The following is a 19930-nucleotide window of genomic DNA, read 5'->3' as shown; positions in this document are numbered from 1 at the left end:
AGCTCCCCTCCCTACACAGTATTAAATGCTCCACAGTAGCCCCCCTCCCCACACAGTATTAAATGATGCACAGTAGTTCCCCCTCCCCTCCCCACACAGCATGAAATGGTCCACAGTAGCCCCCTCCCCACACAGTACACACACAAATATACTTGCCTGAAGAACCGCTGGGCGTCCTCTCTCCTGTTCTCTGCCGGCGCTGATGACTTACGTCATCATGCCCACGCGGTACAGAGTTCACATTCTGTAGTTAGTGTAGGCAGCGTGTACCGCGTGGCCTACACTGACAGCTTTCAGCTGGATGTGCATTTGCATAACCAGCTGAAGGCAACGATCACTCACTAACAGAGAATCCTGTACTGGATTCCCCATTAGTGAGCGATCCGCGTGCCCTCTCTGGCACGTGTGCCATTGGTTCACCATCACTGGTCTAGACCAGTGATTTTCAACCAGTGTGCCGCGGCACACTAGTGTGCCGTGACACATGGTCGGGTGTGCCGCGGGGAAAGTTCCCCAGACGCATGCCAAGGTTGGCACGGGAGACCTATTTTGCTGGCACAGCAGCCAGTCCCCGTGTAAATGTAGACGGAGCGTCCCTTCACTGCTCTGCTAGCTAGAGCTGAGGTGTAGGACACGCCCCCTTCTCTCCCTGCCCACCAATCAGAGGTGAGCCTCTCACTGCACAGGATAAGGGTTCCTTGGACCTGCTGCTACATGTGAGGAGGAGCTCCTGCCGTCTGCAGCCCTGAATAGGAGAGGAGGAGAGGAAGCTGAACAAAGTGAAAGTAAAAGAAAACACCAGGTTAGTAACTATTCTTATTAATGTCAGGCATTTGGGGTTATTACTTTAGTTTTAGTAACTCCATGTGCCTCACATTAATAGCAATTAACCCCATCATGTCCCTCATATTAACTCCTGTGTGGCTCACATAAGAGTTAATAACATGTGTGATATATGGGGGTACTATATAATGAAGATATTTACTTAATTATCACCTCCATATGTCTCACATATCAGTATCCCTTATGTAAAGCACACAGGGGGTTAATGTGAGGGACATGATGGGGTTCACTGCTATTAATATGAGGCATATTGAGTTGTAACCTGCAATGCACATGACCAGACTTTTTATACACAACTGTGGATAAGAGTACAGACCTATACATTTCTAAGGACCCATATATACAGCCATTCTTTTTGTGGCTGTGTATCTGGGCCAAATTGAAGAGCTGAAAATTATAGAGCAGGTCCTATATCTGTCCTATACCTACCCTATATCTGTCCTATATATACCCTATATCTGTCCTATACCTACCCTATATCTGTCCTATACATACCCTATATCTGTCTGCATTTGTGGCCCTGTCAATTAATTTTTAATGTTTATATCAGTGAAAACCACATGCGTGCCACTTGTATGCAGAAGGCGTAAGGCTGAGGCCCCACGTTGCATAAATGCAGCGTTTTTGTTGCAGATTTTGCGGCAGTTTATTTCAACCAAAGAATCAACCATTTAGAATCTATATTATTAACTATATGTATAATATGTACTGTTTTAGTGTCATTTTGTGCCATTTTGGTTGGTGGTGTGCCCCGGGATTTTTTAAGTGTAAAAAGTGTGCCGCGGCTCAAAAAAGGTTGAAAATCACTGGTCTAGACAATACAAATATCTCTTTACTTTGCTGTGGATTATAATGAGTATATGCAGTGGAGATATGCACCAATTCTGTAGAATGAAAGGATTTTTGCAGATTTGCCCAGAACAGGTGTTTTACTGCTACATTGTGGATGATGTTTTGAAAACATCATCTAATCTAAGGCTGGGTTCACACCAGCGCTTGTATTCCATTTGAGGAGTCTGCCCCCATATCCGCTTGAAAAATGCACAGAGAAAAGTCCTGCAAGCCTGGTCCCCAAGTGTCTTACACTTGAAGGTTGCCTGTTTTTACAGAACCCTCATACATTGCAGTATATGGGGGGATTCATGAAAACAAACAAAAATAGAGCATGACCTATATTCTGATAGTCCTGGCAATGGACCACCAAAATATGGGTCATTTGAATAGCCCCCATTCACATGAATGAATATTATTGCAGCTGTATGATAAAAACATGGCTGTCACATGGCCGATTACAGTGAAGCTGTATGTAGGGTAAGGCTGCATGCTGTGGAAATGCACCAGTAAAAAAACGTAGTATTAGGTTAGGGCCCCACGGGACGTCCCGCAGTAATAAAGCGCTGTGGGAAAAAACGCCGAAAATCGCGTACGCACGGTGGTTTTTACTACAAGGTGGGCATGGAATTCACTTGAATCCCATCCACTTTGCCTGTACTGTAAAATGCCGCGATTTTTCCCGCTGCATAAAAATGTGTGAATTTTGTTGTGTTTATGACCCTACACCATTATTCTGAAAAGTCTGCATGTCATCTTCACTGGAAATAGTCTCCTATGGCCCAACAAATTTACTTTTGCAGTTTAACTTCACCACTAGATGGCATCATAGATTCATTAACGCTTTATTATCTATATCTATATTAGTAAAATAAAGATGTGTTTTAAAATGTTGCTGCCACTGCCACATCTACAAGATTCAGGCACGTAAGGTTGCCTAATCTTCCTCAATGAGTGCTCATGTGGGACGTGAACAATTGCAATAGTGATCGTTCCAGTGAGATGTGATATTGTTGATCGGCACACGTCCCATCAAAGGCATCCTACTGAAAATCTGAGACAACACACAAAGTACCATTCCTATAAACGGTAAGTTTACTGAGTGTTGTGTCAGATATCCCGGAATTCTCTCAGCAGTTACAGCTCTGGGTTCGCTACATACCTTCATTTTGGCAATTGGTAATGAATTGAGATATAGTAGAATCTTAGATATATCAGTGACACGTCAGAATTTTCCTTTCATAGCTAATCTCAACACATAAATTGTCAACTTAGTGACTTATAACCAATTTTTAAGGCATGTCCTATGTACTCTATTTTCTATAATAAATCTGTGCATTGGGTCTTAGGCCCGGTTCACATCTGCACATGGGTTTCCATTCAGGGAGTGCGCTTGGGAACCCCCCGAATGGAAAACTGATCCGCATAAAAAAGCTGTTACCTGGGAAACCCGTGGACCCCATAGACTATAATGGGGTCCGTGTGGTTTCCGCACGAAAAATGCGAAGAGAAAAGTGCTGCTTGCAGACCTTTTCTCTACGCATTTTTCATGCGGAGAGGGGAACGGAAAGGCCCAAACGCAGATGCGAACTGGGCCTAAATCCAATGGTAATACAAGTCAATCATGATGCCTTCAGTTAAAAGGGTGTTGAAGTAATAGTCATATATGAGCCTTGGTACAGAGACCTGTTTGCCACATATATGTATACTGGGACTTTACTGTGTGCTTTATTTCTGCATTTCACTACCGCTTCACATTATTCCTGTGCATTAGGGAAATCAAATAATTAGAACTTGCCAGTGAACATCATCATGGTAGAGTGTTGCGCTTTTCCAAGTTTTGCTATGGGGCTCCAGGGCTGTTCGGTGCATCCCTGATGATGAATTAAATGTTCAATATATATGTTAAATATATCAAATGGATAAGGATGGCACATGGCCTTTTTCCAGTAATAAATTCCTATAGTATATTTGCCACTTTTGTCCATTCCAATGATGTAGAGTTAGCTTGCATATGATTCCATATTCTGCTTGATTTTGGAATGGATGCACATTTGCAATCTTTTAATAAACCTGCCCGAGCTCTTTCAGCAATAGCTATTTTCCTTCATTCTGATGATCTAGCAATCTTGTAGATATACTTATGTATAAATTGCTTTGTGCCGGAGTACTTAAAATGACTCCTATTTCCAACACAGAGGTAATAGGAAAACTGCTTTAATGTATTTGATGTGAATAAGAATCCAGCTAGTAAAAGTACATGTCTATATTTTGTGCTTCCGCAGTACATATCAGGAGTGCTCCTCTGCTACTAATGTATATAACTGTATGTACATTTCTTTCATAGTTCATATATAGTTAGCTCAGGGTTGCTCAGATTTCAGAAGCCAGGTTGCCAGTGCACATGTAAATTTGCTATAAAGTTGCTTTCATGATGCACTGTAATAGGGTCCTCAAGGTTTCCATTATGATGTCAATCATTTCGTCAGACAAAACATTGCTGCATGCTGCTTTATTTAATTCATGATTTTTGATTGTTTGTCTGATGGAGGCTTTATTAGACAATAATGTCAACATAACCTTAAAAAGTTATACCCATCTCAAAGATCCTATCTATACTGCTAGCTTATGTGAGTTGAGTTTTCCTAAATATATTGCTTTTGCAATGCTGCTTTGTTTTCATGCTATGTGAACTTATTCCTCCCATTGTTTACACAGCATTTCCATAAAGCCGAACCTGTGTGATAAGACAGGACAGATGACATCACTCACTGCTCTCACTGTTATTTACAGCTCTGCATTCAGCTAATTGCAGTTTGCTGATAAAGCCCTGTCTGTTATCTCTCTATGTAAGCACACAGATAACACTGAGTCTTTTTTTTCTAGAAACGTGCATATTATTTGATCTGCATTCATATTAGATTTCTAGTAATCATAATAAGTATTGTGATACTTCATAGTGTCCTGTTCAGCAAGATGGGAGGAGGCGACTTTGTCTGTTTGATAAGAAATACAGGAAGTGAGAAGAAGAGACAGCAGGCAAAGCAGGGAGATGGGAAAACCTTTTTAACCTGTGATACTACTAATAGGAGGCCATGAAATTAGACTATATTGAGTACTGAAAAGTGGTATTTACAATGGCAAGTCTTGTATTTGTACCCTTCCTTTCCTACCCTACACATTTCACAATTATAATATACTGTAGCCACAAGAGCTAATATTGGAAAGAACTAATTTCTATGGAAATATGAAAGCTAAATTCTAAAATCTGTATAACAGTATCATGAACTGAGGGGCCAACAAGAAATAGAAATAGGTCCTGTTGCCTCTCTTAGAATGTATAAGCTTATCATGTACATTATTTTGCAAGTACCGCACATAACACATATCACATAAGCATGCACAATGATGTGGAAGTTTTACCTAACAATGTTAAAAAAAATTATATGTTTAATTTTTTATGTATTTTTCTTTTTCTTATTGTTTCAGAAATCATGCGTTCCAATGGATTTTGTTTAGCAAACACAGAAACAATAGTCATCGACCACAGCCTTCCACATGTGAAAGATCCTGACTTGGATGTAGACTCAACAGATCATTTGTAAGTATGCCACATAATGTTTATAGCAATAAAACTTATTGTCATCTTTGTCTAGTGACCAGGATGTCATGTTTTACCAGAGCGTAAGTCCAAGTTTGGAGTAGTGATATGCCCACTCATTGCACAGCATGGGAAAAGGGACTGTTCATTGCCTAGAATTAAAGTCAAACATTAAAAAGTTCCCTGGTGTCAGTAACTTTTATAAGGAGCCCCTCTTTCCTTCTCTTGTCATATTCAATGTAAAACTTTGTCTGTGTCTTATTTTATGACAGGAGAGGGGCTCCAAACAGTAGAATTATCTATACTTGCCTCCCAGCGACATACAGTCCAATACTGACAGCAGTGAAATTTTTGATGGATCTAACAGCTGTTAAAAATGGGCACACATGTGTATTGGGTTCATGTATCCAAGATAGAGCATGTCAGTTCTTCTGCCGTTTTTCGATTTTTGATTGCGGAGTGTCATCTGTTTTGCATCAGTTGTTACATGTAAAATAAATGTGCTTCAGGCTAAGGTCCCACGGGGTATCCCGCAGCAAAAAAGGGGAAAAACCGCAGTGTCAACGCTTTAGACAGAAAGTGTGCAGAGTTTTCCTCTGCGGACTTTCTGCTACAATGAGGTAACTTCCAGCGTGTCCGTAGGTATAATTGATACGCTGCGATTTCCAAAACCGTGTGAGTTTTGGAAACCGTGGCGTGTCCGCACCACGGTTTTCACCACAAAGTGGGCATGGGATTCGCTAGAATCCCATCCACTTTGCCCTTACTGTAAAACGCCCCAAATTTCCTGCGGCATTTCCGCCGTGGGCATATTGCAGCGTTTACGTCCCATGGGACCCTGGCCTCACTTATAAAAATCAATGGGGGAAATTATCACATTGCTAGACTGCATGCTTTTTCTTCTGATGCGGTTTTTACCACCTCAGCCACCACATGTGACATGTAACCTTATCAAAACAGATGAATGCAGTGACATTAGACATAACCCATTCAGTGCTATTATTTTATTAGTAGGGAATGGACAAACCTGGTAACTACCTATGTTAACTTCAGAGTTTTAGTTATTGAAGGTCCGCTTACTTGTATGTATGATTTTACTCCAAAATACATGAGAAAAACATAATGATTATTGTATCATTGTGTAGCTACGTGTCCATGCTTTTGGGATATGTGGCTGTGTTCACAGTTACATCATTTGTGGTTTCCATGATCAGTGTGTTAAATCTGATTTAACAAACTCAATACCTGATCCATCCATACCTAAACATTGCTATATAGTATTGCATGCATATGATGTGTGTATTACCATACCAGCCAGGTATCAGAATCCAAGCCCAGACATTCAGGTTCAGAACCCAATATTATATGATAAGGATTATGGGGCAGATGGTATGATTATCATAGAAGCTAGACACACTTCCTGTATAAGTGATTTGTGTCTCTTGATAAGATCGTTCATCATTCGGAGCTGTAAGATACAGCATTACTAGTATAATATTATTCCTTACACCTGCTGGCAGGCTGATTACATTGTGGCAAGCTGATTGGCGTAATTACTTACCGCACTGTGCTGGGTAGTGATACTACAGGGCAAGGTCATGTGTATCTCACAGCAGCACTCTGTGCCAGTGGACCTGGATCAACAACAGGTCACCTCTTTGATGTATTCAAGATATTCTTCGAATGTTACTTGACTCCTTGACATCATACAGAGCATTTCTACGCCAAGTGAACTTGAGCTGTGTTACTGGTGCAGAGTTAAAAAAAACAGGAATGAGTCTGGGGAGAATGTGTTTACTTGGCCACTGTGCAGAATAAAACATTTGATCATGTAATTACAGTAGGTGTCAACATATCTGTAGCACGTTGACCCATTCCACATTTTGGATCTCGAATGCATCCTAGGGTGGATCCTATTAAAGAGATTGTCCAGACAATTTTTTAAAATATTTTAAATAGGTGGGGGAGGTAAAAAAAAAAAAAAAGCACAGTCCTCCAAGCACAGTCTGGTCCTTCTGCTGGGCTGTCTTCTCAAAGTGAAGCTGCAGATTGGCCTCAGCGTATACGTATACGGCATAGAGGGTCTACTGCCCCTTAATCTCCCCTGCACACATACCTATAACATGGTCTTTTTTCTGATATGAAGCTGTAATGTAAGATACTGATATTTATATATTGTGTGAAATTACTAAAAGTCTTTATACGATGTTTGAAGGTCCCTGCATGTGCCTTAACAACGGAATTCCTATGTTTTAATGTTTTGGCATGTTGCTAGGTTCTAGTGGCTGGACTGCCACTGGTCTCAAGAGGAAGGACTGAGGTTTGTTTGGCGTCTCTCCTGCCGAGCATAGCTCCCGGGCACCTTCTGTTCATTGTGTATTTGCATTTTGTTTTTATATCATGTTAGGACAAGTAGTCCTTATTGCTTCTCAAAGTACACAGATAGCTCAAGTTTTACAAACTTCCTTTTTCTCACTCTTTATGTGCGTCATGCATGTTTTCTCATCCAGTTAAACATGTTATGTGCAATGCTGATCTCTGACCTATGATGTCCATTCACCCAACAGAGCTTATAAACAGGTGTTGTCCACTCCTGATCAACACATAGAACACCAGAAAACTTCTGAAAAAATGTCGCACTAGTCCATTTTACGCCTAAAAAATTGCTGGTTTGCTCTCCACACAGAACTCTCTTAAATGTGGGCTTAAAGGGGCTCTATCAGCAAAATCATGCTGATAGAGCCCCACATATGCGTGAATAGCCTTTAAAAAAGCTATTCAGGCACCGCTAAAGTTATATTAAACTACCCCCCCCCAGTTTTAAAATAATACCGTAAAAATGAATGTGATCAACTTACCCATCATGCACGGTGGGCGGGCATTCAGGGTCTGCCGTCTTCTTCATCCACGCCTCCTCTTCCTCCAATGTCCTCGGGTCCCGTCTTCCTCCGGCGCTCGTGAACTGACATTGCTAAAAAAAATTGGCCTGGGCGCATGCGCAGTAGCAGTAGTAGAAGCAGCATGATTTTGCTGATAGAGTCCCTTTAATGACGCTTAGTAGAAGTATGTGTATAGCTCAAATCTGTGCCATCTCCTCCTCCACAGGGGGCCAACCATGCAACTTATTTCCACAAGAGGCATGAAACTTTTAATAAACTAGCAGCATAGCGACTCCAATGCACAGGGGATCAAGATTGATGTATGAAATGTCAGTCTTCATATATTACCCTCACTATTCGTGACTCATAGGAAAGGCTTCATAACCCCAGAGAATAAAGCAGACCAGTCACATTGATGAAATTGACGGGCTCAGCTATCATCAATCTAGTTTCATTTAATGTGTATGGGTCGTCCTGACCTACCTTGAAATCATACAGTTATGATAGTATCTATGGAGCAAATATCAGAAATTGCAGAAACCGGCTGACAACAGAGAGCAGTAGAACAAGCTTTTTAAATCTCACACAGCTTTGAAAGATAAATCCCTGGCACCAAGATGTCTTCACCAGCGCAAGCTGCAAAGCCAGATGAACATGTGCTGAGTTTACAACTGGTATACAAAATAAATGCTCCACAAACTGATATAACCAAAACCCATGATAAACTCACAAGGCAGATCAAAACTAGGGGAATGTGCTGGAAGAGTAAATATATGCAAGCCAAAAGTCAGTCCGAGACATAACATCTGAGTTATCAATCATACAATGAACTCCGTAGTGGGGAAAAAAAAAATCAAAAGAGCGAACCGCTGTTTTTGTTACTGTTTTGTATCTCATAAAAATTTTAATAAAAAGTGATCAAAGCAATAGACGTTACATGAAATGTTATAACTAAAAAAGTTCATCTGGTCTTGCAAAAAAAAAAAAAAAAGATACCCTATGCATGCCAGTACATGGAAATATAAAAAAGTAACAGGTAACAGAATAAGGGGTTAAAAAAAGATAAGATAATCCTTTAATAGTCCAACAGTGGGGGAATTTCAGTCTGTTACAGCAGCATAGTAATACAGATACAGGATAATACACAGTAATATATTACAGATGTAGACACACATATGCTGAGAAGAGAAGATATACTAGGAGTCCATAGCAGCTAAGGAACAGAAGAAGAAAGAAGGAAGACTTCATAATCATAATCGTTAGTTTTCTGTGCGGAGAGAATGTAAATAAAACTATATAATTTTGGTATCCCCAAAATCGTACTTATCCATAGAATACAGGTGACATGTCATTTTGGCTACACAGTGAACACCATAAAAACGAATCCCATAAGAATAGCACACAAATGTACTTTTTCTCCATTTCCACCCCATTCAAAAAAATTTTTCCAAATTCCCATTGTGGAATAATAAATGGTACCATTACAAAGTACAATTTGTCCCACACACATTAAGCCCCCATAGTGCCCTGTGAGGGAAAAATAAAGAAGTTATGGGGTTTGGATTCCTGAGAGGCAAATACCAGGGAAAGATGGATTGGACAGGTAGATTTTAGCATTCATCACATCTTTGGCTCTCAAAACTACAAACAGAAAAGTCTTGCAGTCGCTAGCGTCCTTCTCCCCTTGCAGTATACATACACATTTAGCAAAACCTAGTGTACGTGCATGAGGCAGCTGGGAGGAAGAGCTAACAATTAGATCATCAGAGGTTGGCTGACAACTATCTGAAGTATAGGACAGTATTTAGATATTGTAAAACAGCCTAAGGATAAGCATTCATCTTAGTTCTTATGGTCCTTTTACACATAACTTACCGATGATCAGCAATTTATCCAATAGTCAGGTAGCGCTCATTTTTACTTATGCATTGAACAACAAATTGGGGAGTGTGCACACAGGGCAGTCATTGGGAATAATGTTCCTTTGAACATTCATTCACCCAATCATTGGCCTGTGTAAAAGGCTTTTACTCTATCCCTCATATGTCTACATAGCTCACAACTCAGATTATTATGGCAGTTTAGAAACACAGCTTCAATTCTGAATAACTGACAGCAGACCTATTAAAGGGCAAATCTAATTCCTCATAATGAAATAACCCCATACAAAGATTTCTAAAGTACCAGAGAGGAAAGCTTTACAATTTGACATGGTGGAATATTAGAATCTAATCTTATCTGCACCAGGCAACCTCAGCTTTGTTCAGATTTCTTCTTTGATCCCAAGCTCTTCATCTGCGGACGTGCTTGGAAATATCTTAGTAAGATTCGGCTGTAAATGTCAAAGTGGTTTGCAACAGATTGCAGAGAATTGATTGCTTTGCTGTAGATGTAAGGAATGTGGATAGGTATATTATATTACTATGCATGAGAAGAGAGAAATTAACAGTTTAGAGACTGTTGAATCGTTGATACAAGCATATAGTCATATGAAAAGAATAGAAGTTACAGTGTTATAGTATGGCACTCTTAGGCACAATTTTAGTCCGTGTAGTTTTTTAAGGATCTAATGTCCATAAAAAAAGAGAGTGCATGTCAGTTTTTTTGACAACCGTGAAAAAACAGACTGTTAAAATAACAGACATGGGAAGAGACACATTAAATACAATTTGTTCTCAAAATGGATGTGTAACAAATGTTGCAAAAACAGGGGTCACATGTCCATTTTTCACATGTGAATAAGCTTTTACTATGATAAAGCTATAGGACAAACAGCTCCATATTCTGTATCCATTTGTATCCATAGGCTTCTGTTTGAGGCACCTTAGGCATACAACTGAGCTTCCACATTTTTCACAAGAGTAAAATCCTCTCTTTCTTACCATACAAAATTGGATCTTAGGCCTGATTCACATCTGTGTCGGTAATCCGTTCGGTGAAGTTCACATGAGGACCCTCCCAAACGGACTACCAAACGCATTGGCAAGTGGTGTGCAGTGAGAGCACATGGACCCTATAGACTATAATGGGGACCGTGTGCTCTCCACGTGGTGTCCACACGGAACATGGGGACATAAAAGTAGTTTATTATCTACTTTCCTGTCCACATGACTCGTGCAGATACTGTGCGGAAAACACACGGACCCCATTATAGTCTATAGCAGGGGTGCTCACACTTTTTCAGCGTGTGAGCTACTTTGTTAGCTGACCAAGGCAAAAGATCTACTAGGGTGGGGCTGAGGCGGGCCTATGGGCGGGGTGGGGCATTTCTGTGGGCGGGCCGGGCATGTGGGCGGGGCCAAACGGATCGTGAGAGCAGGAGACGGCGTTCTGTGGCCGTCCAGGGATCCCCGGTGTCTGTTCACAGCCCAGGCTGAGAGTTATCTCTGGACACTGGCAAGCTGGGGCTGCGGCAGCCCCGCCTGCCAGTGTCAGGAGATGACTCTCAGCCTGCACTGTGAACAGACACCGGGGATCCCTGCATCCCGCGATAGACCCATACGTCCTTTGCGATCTACCAGTAGATCGCGATCGACGTATTGGGCACCCCTGGTCTATAGTGTCCATGTGCTCTCACTGCACACCACTTGCCAATGCATTCGGTAGTCCGTTCGGGAGGGTCCCCATGTGGACTCTTCCGAACAGATTACCAACGCAGATGTGAACCAGGCCTTACACAGACTAGGCTCCAGAGTGATACATTGTAGCAAACAGGTAGATTTTGATGTCATTTGATTTAGGCCACAAAGTGTTGCCTAGACTTCTGTGACCACCCCTAAGCTTATGTGCCGTGATTAGATCTAGCATCCACATAACTACCATGAAATCCGCAGCAATAATTGATAGTTGTAAACCTGCAGCAAAAAACATTTGATGCTGTTTTGGTTTTTTTCTCAGTGTGTGAATGGGATTTGTTGAGATTGCATGCACGTCATTGCTACTGTAATTTGCAGCAGGTAAATCACTGGTGGCTAATACGCCACAAACTTATAACTTGTGACATGTTGTAATCTACACATCTATTACTTCCTATAGTCACCTACAATACCTATCTCAGCTACAGACTAGCTAAGTGTGTGCAAGTCATCTGTCTAAAGATTTTATACAGATTATTAATACTACAGTATCAGAAGGGAGGGCAGCCACAAAAATGATGAAATTAATTATTTTTTATTATTATTATTTTTATTTATTTATATAGCACCATTAATTCCATGGTGCTTTACATTTGGGGGGTTACTTACAATACACAAATGTACAGGTAGATATAATACTAACAATGACTGACTGGCACAGTGGGGTAGAGGGCCCTGCCCGCGAGGGCTTACAATCTATGAGGGAAGGGGGTAGAGACAGAAGGAGAGGGGGAGACTGTACAGATGGCAGTGCGGTGATAGTGTTATTGAAGGTTGTAGGCCTTCCTAAATAGGTGAGTCTTCAGGGCCTTCTTGAAGCCTGTGATTGTGGGGGTCAGTCTTATGTGTTGTTGTAAGGAGTTCCAGAGTATGGATTTTAGATGAAAATCTAGCACTAAGTTGTCTTATAAATCATCACATCTAAAACTCTAGGCTGACAAGTAGGTCTTCTGATTGTTCTCACGACAATCTCTTTCACAAAGACGTCTGATATTTTTAGCTCCGCACACATGGAATCTCTGCAGTTCTGTACGTATAGTTCTATTTTAATTCCCTGTCTCATGTAACCATTGGAAATAGGGATTTCCTGTAACAAACAACTTTGTGCTTCAAGTCAGTGTGAAGGACTGATCACAGCTATTTGTATAGTCAAGTTAAATTTATGCAAAATTATAATGCGCAATGAAAATGAACATTGTAAAAGGTGCAAATATAATGGATTACAGGTAAAGGTGAAGGGAAGTACAACCTTCATATATAGTGTAAAGCTACATTCACACAACAGTGATTAATGGCCACATTATATTCCATGTCAGTGAATGGTGGATATTATTTTAACGGACCAGTCTATCAGACCGTCAAAATATAGGTAATTTTTGTCTGTTTTCAAGGATTCTTCCATACACTCAAATGTATGGGGGATTCGTGAAACGAGGTGCCCCTCGGGTGCAAGATGGCCGTGAAAAATTTATCATGACCATTTTGCACCTTGATTGTCTGAATATAGTCTTAGGGCCCCTTCACACGGCGTAAGCGCACCGCTCATATACACGTGTCCGAGCACGGCGCTTCAAAACAGAGCCCATTGATTTCAATGAGAAGCGCGCGTATATTGGCATATACGCACGCTTCCCATTGAAATCAATGGGCGCTTACGCCGTGTGAAGGGGCCCTTATCCTCCTTTAACTGTATGCATAGATTCCAGCACAGTTAGTTTTGGTACATGATATGCTACTTAGACTCTATACTGTCAGGTGGGCATTGTCAGACAGGAACATTCAAGGGGTGTGGATTCACCAGTCAGACTGTGCCAGTGCTCAGAATTACACCTCTTGGATGTTCTGACCTAAGACCACTCACCTGAACTGCACTTGTTGCTCATGAATGGTGGAGGCTAGAGATAACATTTCAATTGCACCAGAATCTGTTGAGAGGAGTCTATTAATCGAAGAACTGGTGTTGGTTGAGGTGGTAAAAACTCTTCTTTAAGGAAAGCGATGGATCCCTTGGGGTCCATTCACAAAGAGTTTTTTAGCGAGGAAAAAATCCGCTTCAGGAATTAGGAAATGTTTTTTTCCTCCAGCACAGTGTATGGACCTTAAAAAAACGCTAGCCGTTTTTCCACGTGGTTTTTACCAAATCCACGTGGATTTTCCACCTCTCATTGACTGCATTGGTTTTTGCATGTAGAATACACCTGAAGGAAGCTTTTTTTCTGCTAGCAGAAAAAATCCGCTAGCGTAAAAAAAAAAGCTAGAAGAACCCATAGAACTCAATGAGGAGGCTTTTTTTCCACATGGATTCTGACACTGGATCCAGCGCCAAAATCCTCCCCAAAGAACTCTGTGTGAATGGATCCTTGCAGTGTGCCCTGGGGTGGAGCAGAACACAAAGATGAAAGGAGATTATATTGATGTGGACTTTGCTTTCCTCCCATGCACTTTGGGATATTTAAGAAAATGTCTGTGACTATTTAACCCCTTAGTTTCACATGACGTAAGATGCCAGGGTGATCACTGTGTCACTATCCAGCTCTACAACATCATGTATGTGAATTATGAGTGATTTTGTTGGTGGTAGACTCCCTTTATGCACTTTATGTACATTACCGAAAAGGTTACTGCCCCAAAAAGCATTTATGACATGTCCACAGTAAAGCTTATTAATGTGCCGTTCTTGGGGTCCCAGCCGCTGGAACCCCCCAATGGTCAACTAGAATTATGATTCCGAACCCCTATTCCCAAGGTGTTTGAAGGGAGTGGTGATGAGGCATGTGCTCTACCAATCCTTGCTAATTCTGGGGTATTAATGGAATACAGCACCTGGCTATCTCAGTGCATGCATTTTACATGTGGAAATTGCACCAGAAAGTCTGTGGCGGTGTTTGCCATAGTTTAGCTTTAGTACGTCTCTTTAAATGGTGGCGTTTGACCATTAACCTCGGGGAGCCATGTGCTGTGGATCAAGCAGATAGCCTGATGCTGAAATTATGGCGAAATAGGGCAGGATACTTCTTTTTTCATCATGCTGAAAACAGAACCTTTAATCACCACCCCCATTGAAAACAGTGGGAAGCAGATTGGAGCATTTTTGGAGCAAATTTTGAGGCAGAAGACTTTTTAAAGTCAATTCCAGAAAATACAGTGTGAATCCAGCCATATGTTTGTTGTCCTAGATTTTCGAGTCAGAAGTGTGAATGTGATTATTTTTGCCTTATTTTTGTTTAGATTTAGTCTGATAATGATAAAATACTAATATAGTTAAAATTTTGTGACCATGTATATATTATGTTGTTTTGACTCAAGATCACAGAACAATATATGCCATACATTTCTGGTATTAATGTCATCCATTCATTAGAATAACTGCCATGTAATAGATGGTTGCGCTGAGTCCAACAAGAGTGAGAGCTGCTATTCTATGTCTCGTAGTAGATGTCCTGAGCTATGAAATTTTGTGATGTGAAAACAGATAACGGTGAAGTAAATCACAGCATTGCACCCATAAAATCACGCTTTGCAAGTCCGAGCTCCTGTGCACCCTCTGTAATGGCTCCCGCTCTTGTTCCAGTCTGATTTTCTTCTCCGTTTGTCCTTTCTTATAGATTTGGAAATGGAACAGATTTTCCTCCAGAGGCCGAGGATACTGATGACCCAACGGCTTATGTTACAAATTTGTCCTACTACCATCTGGTTCCATTTGAAACAGACATTTTAGACTGAAGCTATCAAGAACCTGCTAAGGATTTATTTCCCGTGAAGGTGATATCTCTTTGAGTGCTGCTATCCCTGTGGCCTTTTACAAACTCTAAAATGCAATGCTCTTAGCAACTAGCACACAGATCTCAGCAAATGGAACCTGATTTACAACCTGCCTTGAACTGGAGGCAGAAGAATGTTGCTTGTTCGTAATATCCACATAACAATACTCACCTGCATGAACATAGGTTTTCCTAGAATAGCGCATGTTCATCATTTCAATTCACTTGGTGCAAAAACATCAAGAATCAAGACACCAGCAACGATTGAAGTGTATGTCCTTTATATCACAGCTACTGAAGAAAACCGAGGCCTTCAAAGCACAATTATTACAATATGGTGACTGCATAAGAAGAGCAATAGAAGAACTTTTTCTTTGACAGATAAAATGTGCTAGATTGTTTGGGGCATAATTGTATGTATACTGGGGTGCAAAGAAGACCATGCAATGTTGTTAATGTATGTTGTGAAATTACAGGCATCAGTATGTTTAGAATATACCAAATGTATATGAGACGAGGGCAAGCATCAACCTATGGTGTCTCACTTGAAACATTTACATTTCAGTGAAGGCCCATGTACAACATTTTAATTTAGGCCTTATGTACACGACAATGACATTTTTGACATCACAAATGGACGTCCATTTTCAACATCTGTTTGCTTCCAATTTGTTTTTCCATTTTTGATGGCCGTCATCCGTGCATCAGTTTTTAACTGTCAGTAAAAAAACTGATGCATTTTGTATCAGTTAAAAACAGATCCATTAATTTCTATTGGGCCTTTCTGTCCGTGAAAAGAATAGAGCGTGTCAGTTTTTTTGACGTCAGTTAAAAATGCTCAGTCAAAAAAATAGACATGTGAATAGACACATTAACATTAATGTGTTCTCAAAACTGCCATGTAACGTCCGTCAGACAGTCGCGTAAATAAGCCCTAATTGTTTGGTGCAGGACTTTGATGGGATGGAGTTACCTGTGATGGGTATAGACAGGTTACAAATAAAGCATACACACTTATCTCAGCTCTGTGTACCCACAGTAAGCACATTCTAATGTAAATAATAGTAAATTATTGAAAATGCTAATTCTTTTATACAATACATTTAAAATCTATTTTATTGAAATGGAATATTACTCACAATAAATATATTTAATAACTGCAGTGTAATGTTTTCATTGTTTTAGTGTAATTATACAGCAAGACAACCCTACCATCACCTGTATATCCTCTACAATGGCCAGCTAGGACGCAAAGCAATTATCGAAGGCTATGAAGTTCAATGACTAGGACGAATAGGGCTTACTCAGATGATCAAGTCTCAGCTGTTACTCAGTCCATGTGTGTGCCAGATATACCGGCCTAAATGGTATGTGTTGGGTAGTATTGTAGTCATTTATGATGTTTGGCATCCTGCCTCCCTGTGAAATACTCTCCCTACTGTTATCAGTATAGGACAGTATTTTGCTGGGAGGCATGGACTCTTACTATACACTCACCGGCCACTTTATTAGGTACACCTGTCCAACTGCTCGTTAACACTTAATTTCTAATCAGCCAATCACATGGCGGCAACTCAGTGCATTTAGGCATGTAGACATGGTCAAGACAATCTCCTGCAGTTCAAACCGAGCATCAGTATGGGGAAGAAAGGTGATTTGAGTGCCTTTGAACGTGGCATGGTTGTTGGTGCCAGAAGGGCTGGTCTGAGTATTTCAGAAACTGCTGATCTACTGGGATTTTCACGCACAACCATCTCTAGGGTTTACAGAGAATGGTCCGAAAAAGAAAAAACATCCAGTGAGCGGCAGTTCTGTGGGCGGAAATGCGTTGTTGATGCCAGAGGTCAGAGGAGAATGGCCAGACTGGTTCAAGCTGATAGAAAGGCAACAGTGACTCAAATAGCCACCCGTTACAACCAAGGTAGCCAGAAGAGCATCTCTGAACGCACAGTACGTCGAACTTTGAGGCAGATGGGCTACAGCAGCAGAAGACCACACCGGGTGCCACTCCTTTCAGCTAAGAACAGGAAACTGAGGCTACAATTTGCACAAGCTCATCGAAATTGGACAATTGAAGATTGGAAAAACGTTGCCTGGTCTGATGAGTCTCGATTTCTGCTGCGACATTCGGATGGTAGGGTCAGAATTTGGCGTCAACAACATGAAAGCATGGATCCATCCTGCCTTGTATCAACGGTTCAGGCTGGTGGTGGTGGTGTTATGGTGTGGGGAATATTTTCTTGGCACTCTTTGGGCCCCTTGGTACCAATTGAGCATCGTTGCAATGCCAAAGCCTACCTGAGTATTGTTGCTGACCATGTCCATCCCTTTATGACCACAATGTACCCAACATCTGATGGCTACTTTCAGCAGGATAATGCACCATGTCATAAAGCTGGAATCATCTCAGACTGGTTTCTTGAACATGACAATGAGTTCACTGTACTCCAATGGCCTCCACAGTCACCAGATCTCAATCCAGTAGAGCATCTTTGGGATGTGGTGGAACGGGAGATTCGCATCATGGATGTGCAGCCGACAAATCTGCGGCAACTGTGTGATGCCATCATGTCAATATGGACCAAAATCTCTGAGGAATGCTTCCAGCACCTTGTTGAATCTATGCCACGAAGAATTGAGGCAGTTCTGAAGGCAAAAGGGGGTCCAACCCGTTACTAGCATGGTGTACCTAATAAAGTGGCCGGTGAGTGTAGATAGCATAATGTTCAGGACTAGAGATGAGCGAGTACTGTTCGGATCAGCCGATCCGAACAGCACGCACCATAGAAATGAATGGATGCACCTGGTACTTCCGCTTTGACGGCGGACGGCCGCTTAACCCCCCGCGTGCCGGCTACGTCCATTCATTTCTATGCGAGTGTGCTGTTCGGATCAGCTGATCCGAACAGTACTCGCTCATCTCTATTCAGGACAGTAAATCCGGCACACACACATATATCATAGCTGAGTCTTGGTCATGTAAATAAGATCACAATTATGTTGTTCTCACTTCTCCATCAAGATTTTCATTCCATTACTGGAACAGAAAAAAATGAAAATCCTGGTAGGTATAGATCTGTGAGAGAAACAATTGGATTCTGACAGACCCTATTAACCATGGGGTATTTGGGTATTTGCTATGTTGTCCATAGTAAGGGAGCCTTCACAAGGAGTTTACATTCGCTCATTCTGAACATAAAAATCGTTCAGAATGAGCGGCGTAAAAAACAGATCCCATGGACTTCAATGGGTGCCGGCATACACGCGCTCCCCATTGAAATCAATGGGAGGCTTTTTTACATATTGTTTTCGATGTGATACGCATGTCTACTCTGAGAAGGGCTTTCCTCACTGCCTAGTGTTGAAAAAAACAGCACTGATATCTACAGCCTTAGGAGCACAAACCAGGAAAGCCAACAGTGTACTGAATTCAGGGGCTTCAGGGGCTTCGATTTAGAGATAACAATGGTTAAATCAGAGGTACATCTACTTGCACTTTCAGTTTAACCATTATGCACGAGGACATGAGCAGCTGACGGTGCAGGGAGAGAACATGATTTTATTACTCTCCTGTCCCTGTCACTTTATATAACCCCACAGGAGGGGTATAATGGACTTTTGTTCATGATTTATAATCCCTTATTATGAAAAAGAAAAATACTTGCCATTTAACCCCTTATATGCTCCAGTCAATGCTGACCGCAGCACCTAAGGTATTGTAAAGCTACACTGTTATAAAATGTAAAAAGCTAGGCTAGTGGTTTAAAATGTGTTAGATCGCTTAAGGGTTAAAATGCACATAAGGCATGAGTGTTGTATCCAGCGCCGCACCTCTAATGAGGCGAGGTGAGGGGCTCGCCTCAGGCGGCGCACAGGAGGAGGGAGACAGCCCAGGCGAATTTTTTTTCTTTTTTAACTTTTTTTTTCTTTGAACTGGCGCAGGAGAACTGCCACTCTCCTTGCGCTGGTTCACACGTCTACGTATCAGCATAGACGATGTTATCACGCCACATACGCTGATACGTAGACGTCTGCTGAGAGAAGAGGATTGCGGAGGCAGCGGGAGCATCAGCAGCGCGATCGGTAAGTATAATAACATTTTTTTTTTGTTTTATAATAGGCTGCTACCTGCTGGAGTATCTCCAGCAGGTAGTGGCCTATGTACCAACCTCCCCAGACCTGATCACTGCCGTCCCCGCTTCCCTTTGTACTATAGGCCGCGGAGGCCAGCAGTGAATAGGCCCGGGCCAGGCCGCGATCCCACTGCCACTATTATTATACTCGGGGGTCTTTTCAGACCCCCGAGTATAATAATCAGAGCCCAAGGGGAGGTGAGGGAACATAATCAACAATGTTACTTACCTCTCCGGGATCCGATGT

General features: G+C 41.5%; 1 protein-coding gene across 1 annotated transcript in view; it reads left to right on the top strand.

Moving 5' to 3' along the window:
• PXDC1 (PX domain containing 1) overlaps positions 1-16697 on the top strand; it is a 43208-nt gene extending 26511 nt beyond the window's left edge. Inside the window, exons 4-5 of the mRNA XM_075270778.1 lie at positions 5164-5275; positions 15395-16697. Coding sequence (XP_075126879.1) covers positions 5164-5275; positions 15395-15512 — 230 coding nt within the window. The 3' untranslated portion in view covers positions 15513-16697. The remainder of the gene's footprint in view (positions 1-5163; positions 5276-15394) is intronic.
• Positions 16698-19930: the final 3233 nt, after the last annotated feature.

Source organism: Leptodactylus fuscus, chromosome 4 (genome assembly GCF_031893055.1).
Source record: "Leptodactylus fuscus isolate aLepFus1 chromosome 4, aLepFus1.hap2, whole genome shotgun sequence".
Lineage (NCBI taxonomy): Eukaryota > Metazoa > Chordata > Amphibia > Anura > Leptodactylidae > Leptodactylus > Leptodactylus fuscus.
This window is presented reverse-complemented; position numbering and strand designations above follow the sequence as displayed.